Below are 9,941 nucleotides of genomic sequence, written 5' to 3'. Positions count from 1 at the left end.
CCTGTGACAGCTGCTGTGCCACTGATTCCAGTCACACTAATTGTGGGGAGCAGCAGGCTCCCAACATGGCCACGCTGATGTAACCAAGCGTCTGGGTTAGTCTGTCTCTACACCCTTCCCTCGTTTAAAAAGCTTTACCCCAACTGGGGAACATGTCACAGGTCAGTATGATTGAAAAGGAGGTATTTTTTTGTGCGTGGCACTACCCATGCCAAACCGTGGGTTCAATTCCCAAGGTGCACGTTAGTGAATAAATGTATGCAAATATATGCACTGTCAGTCGCGCTGGATAAAGGCATCAGCTCTATATGCATTTATTAGGATTAGTGCATCGGTTTCCCTATATGTGGTGTGATTTTTATGGACTTACACATAACTGCGACCCTTTTCTCAAAAGTAGTGAATCTGACATTTACTCATTACCTATGCAGGGTGTTAATGTTCTTGACTACATTTGTTCAGTTTTTTTTTCTACACTCAATATGTCGGTTTCTTTATGTGGCTAGGCTAAAATAGTTTCACTCTAAATGATATGTTGTCACAACACTCCAAAAAAGCTATGAACGCCCTTCCATATTTTTCTGTCGTTGTTTAACAAATGATGAGTGTAACTTGAGTGTCTTGTTCGTTACTCTTCAAAACTGTATTCTCTCATAATGATCGTAACAAGCACTTCTGCCGATACCATCTCAGCTCCATGCTCTTCCCCTAACAGCTGTGAAAAGCCTAATGATCAATTACAATGAAAAATCTGCTTGATTTCCACCCGTTTTCAATTAACACACCGCATACAACAGAGGTTCATTACCATCCAAAGTTGCTCATGGGCATATTTTCTTTACATCATAGACAGAAGGACCTTATTTTGCCGCATTACAGATCTTAGGTTTCCACTGAAAGGAAAAATGTGGAAGTCTCCCTTGACCATATTGCGATCATCCTTCTGTGAGCGAAAGCACATTTTCACACGTAATGTGCGTGGTTTGCTTTGCTCTGTCAAAAACAATCACACGCTTAAGTCATTTCCATATGTTAGCACTTGGTGAGCAGGCGTCAGGAGGTAAGACACCTAAACAGATAAATATATTTTTTCGTTGTCAGCATAGTGAAAGTTTAATCTTTTCCGGTGCAGCGCATTCTCTTAGGATGTCTTCCACAGTCAACACGACACGGGCTTGTCTAAATTAATTTGCTCTCCGTCTAAAACAACATCATTATCGTGTCCGTTGCATCCGGAAAAAGATGACAACAGTCTTGTTCACACCTGTCTCCAGGTGGAGGAATTGACTCTTTGTTAGAATCAGTGAAGCAATTACCAAATGAGGTTGAGCACCTGGTTTGAGAGAAGTAATGCATCTACAGTACTGCGTTTAACACAGTTCTCTTAAGTTTGCTGTTTGTTACATATCTATTATAATATGCTGTTATATAACATCAACTGAGTCCATAAAGGCTGTGATGTATTTGTAAACACTCAATATGTGTGTGTGTATGTGCGTATTTGTGTGTGAAAGTGAGACCAGGAGTGTGTGCCATCTTGACCAAGAGCCATGTGCTTTTGAGCTGGGAACACGTTTCGTTCTGTCTGTGATGGACAGAGAGGGGGATGAGCCAGGCCAGACAGAGCACTAGAGACACAGCAGGAGAGAGAGAGAAAGAGAGAGAGAGAGAGAGAGAGAGAGGGGCACAAATAGCGAGAGTGAAAGGCATACCTTCCTCTATAAATCTGTCTCACATCAAACGCACAGCTGTGGCACCTTGGCACTGCATAAGGGCATCCAGTCCGCAGCGCTGTGCCATCCCGCCATTGTCTGCCCAATTGACTCAGTGGCGTGACGCCTCTCGCCCAGCTGCGCGCAGCTCCAGATACGGACACGGCCAAAGCCCAATCTGGAGCCCAGAATCACCTGAGGGGGTTTATTCACTTCCCCCCCCCCCCCCCCCCCCTCTCTCTCTCTCTCTCTTCTTTCGCTTTTCATCCCCCCAGCCGCTTGTTATAGAAGCATCAGTGTACCTGATATGGCCTCCCCAGAGAGTCTTTTTGAGTTTACATCCGAAACGACTCCATGGTGATTGGGTCTCTGAAGGACCTGCACTTGTTATGTGGAAGTGTATGTGCTTGAGAGTATGCACAGATGTATACATATGCATGTATTTATGTGCATCTGAGGTGATCATGAGTGTGTATGTTTGCCTGTGTTTGTGTGTGTGTGTGTGTGTGTGTGTGTGTGTGTGTGTGTGTGTTTGTGTGTGTGCATGTGTGTGTGCAATGTTGTCAAAAAACCTAAGACACTCATTGCAATGTCGAGATTAAGACAGCAACACAAAACATCCTCTTTCCAGGAATTGTTTTTTAGAAAAATGATAATATCGAACATACACAAAAAGATTATGATTTATTAAAGCCACCAGATCTACACAAGAATGATTTTAATTTGGCTTTGTTGTTCATCTCCTTCGAACATTAACATCCTCCGAACAGCACCATGGAAATAAGCCCTTTCTTTAAAAAAAAAAAAAAACACACACACACTTCAGCTTCACTTAAATAATTCCTTAACAAAACCAAATCATCTCCCCGACTCAGAAGTCAGAGACAACTTCTCCCTCACGTCACGTCTTAGCGGAGAGATGGCACGATCGAGATTAGTCTGTTTGTTTGCGTCAAGCCGTGTACAAAAATGTCGGAGAGAGGGAGACGCCACACAGTCCCCATCAGCTCCCCTAAAACATTACCATAATCCCCGCCAGTGTGCACCCATGTGCATGGCTCTTCCCCATGGCCGCTATTGTTTACCCCCATCTTTAAATAAGATTAGGGAGAGTGATTACACAGCACCAAGACATGAATGGGGTTAAAATCCTGGCACATAATGCTTGTCTTTCACTCCGGCCCTGCCTGTTTAACTACCAGTGATGCATCGGGACAATACTTCTTATTCCATTTCGTTTTTTTTCTCTTTCTCACAGGGCTTTGCATTAGAATGGCAGCCATGTCACGGGGTCTGTTAGAAGCAAGGTGGAGGGGAAAAAAAGTAATTTGACCCCGTGATGTCCTTGACTCATAGGAGAAGAGCCAGACTTTGAAGGCGGTGATTATCTGTGTGTGTGTGTGTGTGTGTGAGGGGGGGGGATACTCTTGATTCCCACCTGATTGGCACGTCAGCTCACACTGCTACACATCAATCAATCAGTCGGTGCACCTGATCAAGATCTCTCTCCCTCTCTCTCTTTCTCCCTCTCCCTCCTTCACTTCCTCCCTCTCTCTCGCTCTCTCTCTCTCTCTCTTTCTTTCCCTGTCTCGTTGTTTCTGATTTCTCATTCCTCGTCTTACCTTCACCCCCACAGTGTTTTCAAGAACTAACAAAGTCTGCTGTTGACTCATCTTCAAAAAACATCCCCAGCTAAATCAATGACAATTTAACACAATGTACAGACAGAGAGCAGCAAAGCTGTGTGCATATGACCCCTTAAATAGAGAAAGAAACAGAATGCCACCAACCGATGCCTTCATCTTCAGAGCCATAGAGGTAATTATAAGCCTGACAGTCAGCGGTGGTATCATCAGCTTTGCAGCTTTAAAGCCAACAGCGATTCTTATTAAAGTCTTAAGAGTACTTTTGCGCAAGATGTTTGCAAGAAACTTAAGTTATCGCCCTTGAACACCCACCCCTCTCCCCCCAAACTAAGACTTCTGCCATTAGTGATTTTCCAGTGTACACTCTGGTCCATAGCTGTGTATATCGGGAGAAGTCCGGTGTACAAATTAAAGTGAAAAGCCTTTGCTTTAATCCAGCACAGAGCTCTGCCTCCTGTCACCTCTTGCCTGATACACATGCATACATACATACATACACACACACACAAACATGCATTCACACACACACAGCTTATAGCTTCTTAGATAAATATTTTCATGTTTCTGAGCTATCACTGAAGTTCAGCGGCATTAGCTATTCAACTGTTTGTTTAAAACATTCCAATGCTCAACAGTGTCAATGTCAGAGGGTATATGTCCACACTTCTCATTTGCCTGTTTGACCTCTTAATCTCAACACCACAGACGTGCTCACAATGACAAAATAAATGACGTATGACAGGTCTCTCATCACTTAAGGTTAAGTTCAACCCCAATCTTAGTCTCACACTTGACTTCGCATGCGCTTAAGGTTCACTTTCTTTTTTAAATGTAATTGCAAAATGCACATGTTGCATGAACTCAAGTTTGAATTATCATGCGCACACTGACACAGTTGACACTTTGCCTTGCCCGCCGTAACGAAATGTATCTGGAACACATCAGGGCAGAGGAAGAAAAAAAAAGAAAAAAATTCCCTGGTGCACCCTAGGGCATTTGGTCAATGGTGTCTGGATAAGAATATATGCACACTAGGCATGCTTCAAACACACTGGAAGGGAAACTTGCAGGCAAACACTTGATGAATATTTCAAAGTCAGCCAGTGGAAGCCATAATGTGCCTTTTTCTCCAGTACGTGGACGAGATGGGAGCGAATTTGATCAACCTCTGCCAGGCGCTTTCAGGAATTTATCTCTCGACAGGGAGAGGGAACTCCATAATCCCTTCAACACTGACGGAGCCCAGACCGTACATTTAAGATACATAATCTCTTTAGGTGGGGGGACCAAATCAATTCCCTGTCCATGGACCCTTTCATGGGATGAGTTAATTCAAAGTTTCCCCCTCTCTCTCCTCAGAATACAAAAAAAAAAAACTACCAGAAGTTACCCGATAATTCAAATTCAAATTTCAGTTGGGGAGACAGAAAAAAAAGCAAGCCTACATTGCAGTCAGGCCCTGGACAAGCTTGGGATAATAATAGACATCAGAGAAGGTAGTTTAAAGACCGATTCAGTGCCTCCCACAAGCCATGCACTACAGCAGTTCAACACTCAACACTGTCTGTCTGTCTGGAAGAGCACAATAACTGAAAACACATCTATCGTGTTTACCTAGAGGGAACATGACTTCAAAGGTCATAATGATTGAGCAATTAATGCATTGCTGCCCTTCAACAATAGATGCAAATAAATATGCACACAGAAGTACCTTGAGCCTCAGCTTCAATGCGAAACGTAATTGGAAACACAATTCTTTTGTTTTGTTTCACAATCCAATCAGATTGTCTTCATTTACATCCCATTGTCAGATAATAAAAACACTAAATCTAATTTATTGAAATGTGATTGGCTCTTCAAAAGAGGTACGAGATCCTGTCCCACGATAAGGAGAGATTGATCTACATCACAATTCTGGGGCTTCGGGGTTCAATAAAGGTTGAGTCACACTAAAGGTTTGTTGTTACCTAGGGCTTGCTGGACATTAGTGATAGCGCATCAAGCAACACTGCAACATCAGTGATTAAAGTCGGTCAAATAAACATCTTGCTTATCTCACCTCTGCATTGATTCTATCACATGGACAAGACTGACCACTTCCTAAGAAGGATGGTGGTCCTGTTAGTGTTGTTTGTGAGGCATCACTATAAAACTGGAGCAGGTCATTCGGACGAATGACTGATTCTTTCAAACTCTTCAAAAAATGTGTATCATACCGGTATTTATTATCCAGTAAACAAGGTGGGTTTTCATGGGCATGTATAACATGAAAATGTAAAGACTGTGATTTTAAGTAGAAGCTCACAATCATTAGTATCCTCAGTCATTCCTCACAGTCACTTGCACAGATACAGAAAAACCGAAAAAGACAGAGAATCAAAGGGGCCAGATGCCATTAGAAGACAAAACACAACATTTGTTACTCCAGTCTATTTTCTCACAGTGTGATTAGACATGAAGCATCTTTGCTCTCTTTTTTTCTCTATGCTCTGACAAAAGATTAAAAAAGGGGGAAAATGAGAAGGGGGAAAAGAGTGCATACACAAGCAAGAGAGACAGAGAGCGAGGGAGAGGGAGGGAGAGAGAAAGAGAGAGAGAGAGGGTGAAATCAAAATCAACACCTTTCATTAATCTTAGGCAACACTAATCATCACCCTCCACACACACACTCACACACACACACACACACACACACACACACACACACATACACACATACACACACACACACACACATATACATACACACACAAACACACACACACACACACCTCCCTCCTCGTTAAACAAAGGAAGGAGGCAATCAGCACCCTACACCTCATCCTGTCAAATGGGGATGATGACTGCTGCTGTGGCAAAGCAGAGAAAAAAAACACACAGGAGGCATTGCCTACGCATCCTTCTCCTCTCTGCCTTCTGTGCAATGATAGCCATCAGGAGGAGCCCCACAATAGACCCTGACACCATCTTGCCTTTGAAGCACCTTGAATACTTCACAATGTGGGAGAGTGAGCGTGAGAGAGAGAGAGAGAGTGAGTGTGTGTCTCTGTGTGACAGTGGATGTGTGTGTGTGTGAGAATGAGAAGGGGGGAGAAAAACAGAAAAAGAGAGGGCTATGTATACACCACGCATATCGGTGGCTTCTGTTTCTCTTTTTCTTTCCCGAATCGTGGTTCCTCTCTGCGGCCCAATGAGCTTCAGCTCTTCATATCTAATTAGCGGCGAACAGATGCTGCAGAGAAAGTTGGCACACAATAACCCCTCTTCATATTGCATTGATCTGTGAAGATAGCAGGCAATCTGAGCGAAGCCTCGCTCTGACAGTTGGCAGATGAAGTTAATCAAAACGGATTGAAAAAAAAAAGAATAAAAGAGAGGCAACAAATCTGACATCCTTGATAGGGTATAATAACAAAAAATTATCATATTTTGACGGCATCGCATTAGCGGCCCGACAACCAGCGTGACAGCCTCCAAATAAATTACCCGAGATTTCACAAACAAAAAAGGCAAATCGCCAATTCAAGACAGTGACTCCACAGCAGCCAAGTTCTGTGTTAGTCATTTTTTTTTTTGTCACTGTTCTTTCAAAAAACGCTTCCTGCGCGTGTGAGATGGCGGGAGGCTATCAATCGAGCATCATCGTGACAGCTCTATGACACAGTTGAACCTGTGGAGCCACCGTAATGAGCTTAGCTCGATTTCCCCCGAGATCCGGACTCCGGCTTTGATGCGCCGGAGGAGCAGGTGTCATCTACATCTTCCACATGGATGATGGTGCCATTTGAAAAAAAAAGAAATGATTATTATAATCCTCTTCCAAACGCAACGGTGGCCAGCCTCACCCAAACACATGCTGATTAACCACACCAGAGATGGACAGGTCAGACCACAAAAGAGAGCTGGTGACCTTAGAGTTAAAGAACCAACCCACACACACACCCCACACACACCCCATTCCCCTCTCAGACACAGACACAGAAGCACACAGGCAAGCCTGGCCCGGAGCATCAGTGGCTATTTTTTGACTACCCCCCATCATAAATTTGGCCAACCTGCCATTGTTTGGCCACCAATCTGAGCATATTTATTGGCACTGCGGCCAGGGGGGGCGATAAGGGGCCGGGGAACAACAGCTGCTACCAGCTTTCGGTGGCGAGATGGGGCCGATATCATTGATATGTGCTCCCACACACAACCAGCCATCTCCTCCCAGCTTATCAGGCTACCAGATCAAACTCTTATTACAATAAAAGCCTACATGGAACTTTGGTTGGCTGGAAGAGGAGGAGGAGGGGTGGGGGGGGGGGGGGGGGGGTGGGGGGGTGGAGGGTTGGGAAGCGAGAGAGAGATAGAGAGAGAGAGGGAGGGGGGGAGTGGAGACAGCAAAAAGATGACCCTAAAAATACTTTCTTTCTTATCTTTTTTCATGGGAAAAAAACTGGATGGAGGAATCCAATGTGATGTTTAAATGGTGGTGGTGAGGAGGGGCTGGGATGGCGGCGGTTGGGTTGAGGGAGGTCGTTGAATGGAAGCGGGAATAAAATACATAATTTATCACCATATTATCGGAACATCCAGGCCGACTAATAAAGAGACTGCAGAGTGACTATTTTTTTGTCTTATCATTCCATGGAGCTAAGGAAGGGGAACGGGTGGAGGGTGTGAGAGGGCTGGAGTTAGGATAGTAGAGTTGCTAGAGTGAGGGGGGGGGGGGGGGGGGGGTGTAGGGGAGAGAGAGAAAGAGAAAGAGAGAGAGAGATTATCAGGCTGCTGCAGACTGCCAGGCTGGAATTCTAATGGTAATAATCGGGTGTCTGATGGTGTATCTTCCCCACGCTTATCTCCCCCATTATCTCCTCTTATCGCCTCAGTCATCGGGGCAAATTAATGGAGCTCTTTCAGCATTCGCACTTTATCTCTACAACAGAGGGCACCCCGGAGAATGGAATAGGCAAAATATGAAAATACTCTGTGAATCGCATGGGGTTCAGATAACAGGGCAATGTGTTCAAGGGGGAACAAAAAAAGGGGGGAAAAAGAAGTATCTCACCCCATAACAACCTTTTGTCCTCTGCATTAGCCGCCATACTGTGTGTGGGATTTATGCCTTATATGTTTTCTGACAAAAAACTAAAATTAAATATTTTAAACTGTTTAAATGAGTTTCACTGCTATCTGACTGACATGGTTTTAAAACAGTTCACGTCCGAAAAGAAAAATAAATGGGCAAAATAATGATTTTACTGTCATGATGTACAACACCCTGAATCATTTAAACAAGACAATTAAGACTATGACAATTATATAATCATACCTAGAGAAGAGACTGGTGAAGGGGACTGGTAAATCAATGATCATTCAATAATGGATGTCTCTGTCTACCTCCCTGTCTGTGAGCGTGTCTGAGTGTGTCCAAGTGTTTTTGTATACACGTGTGTATTATTTTTCTAAAGGTGCCAGTAAGTAGCCTATGTGAAGTGTAGGTTTTGTTTACAATGCAGAGTGATATAAACATAACTATTAAACTATGTGAAAAATAATATTAATAAATACATGACGATAGAAAACCTGATGAAGAGCAATCCTAACGACAATTTTCAAAACGTATTATACTCGCCAAAGAATTGTCCAGTTATCTCCTACTTTGCGAGAGTTGATCAATGTCGCTGTTGCCTACATTTTCATACACGTGTTCAAGGTTTCTTATAAACTAATTTTCAACAGCGAATACCAGCAAATTGCAACTTTACGTGCTTTGGCGATGACTGAACTTGGGGAAGCACGTTTGAAGTTTACCTTCATTTCGATATCACTGCCATTTAATACACGTTGTGACATGGTAAGTAGCCTATACATGCGCCTTTAAAATGGTTTAAACAATAATCATACTAACCGGTTTCCAATACTCCTACAGTCAAGAAAACACCCGAAACACTTACGTCTGAACTGCCTCGGGTTGCTCTGCTTCCTCCGGGACATTCCTGGATTGTGCGATTCAGTGGATCCTGGTATGACACTTTCTCAGGAATACCCTCTGATTCATCCAAACAGCGCCAAATGTATTGCCTTGAGCTGGAACTGAAATCTGTAGAAAGCAGTTTGATCTTCAATGACAATAGATATTTGTTTGTCTCACTCTGTCCTCGCAATATGTTACGAATCTCTCGTCTTCTTCAGGGTTAAGCTTTACCGGACTGTGATCCGTGCGGACTGACTGTGGAGATGAGAGCGTGTCGCGCTTTTGTTGCAACACTAGGTTTGAGCCTCTCGCTGCGCCGTAGCTGTAGGCGTTAAATTGACAGTATTTCACCTCTACAATAGTATGGCATTTGTATTCCGATCAGACGGTGTGTGTCTTTGAGACCATTTTAGGCAAATAAGTTTTGGGCATTAAAAAAAAATAAAAAAATATGGCAAGTAATTTTCATGCAAAGGCATTTGTTCAAATGTCAGTGACTTTTCAAGTAGCCAATCAGATGGATTTTACAATCTGAATACAGGCCTAAGCTGTAGGCCTATAAAGTTTGTTTATGGTGGGGCTATAACCTACACGAGAAGAAAGGACAAGTGCCACTTTTAC

General features: G+C 43.4%; 1 protein-coding gene across 1 annotated transcript in view; it reads right to left on the bottom strand.

The window, feature by feature from the left end:
* zfpm2b (zinc finger protein, FOG family member 2b) overlaps positions 1-9,340 on the bottom strand; it is a gene marked incomplete at both ends in the record, with an annotated part of 40,283 nt that extends 30,943 nt beyond the window's left edge. Inside the window, one exon of the mRNA XM_080836657.1 lies at positions 9,301-9,340. Within this exon, the coding sequence (XP_080692783.1) occupies positions 9,301-9,340 (40 nt within the window). The remainder of the gene's footprint in view (positions 1-9,300) is intronic.
* Positions 9,341-9,941: the final 601 nt, after the last annotated feature.

Source organism: Sprattus sprattus (assembly GCF_963457725.1).
Source record: "Sprattus sprattus genome assembly, chromosome: 4".
Lineage (NCBI taxonomy): Eukaryota > Metazoa > Chordata > Actinopteri > Clupeiformes > Clupeidae > Sprattus > Sprattus sprattus.
The sequence above is the reverse complement of the archived record's forward strand: the minus strand, read 5'-3'. Positions and strand labels throughout refer to the sequence as shown.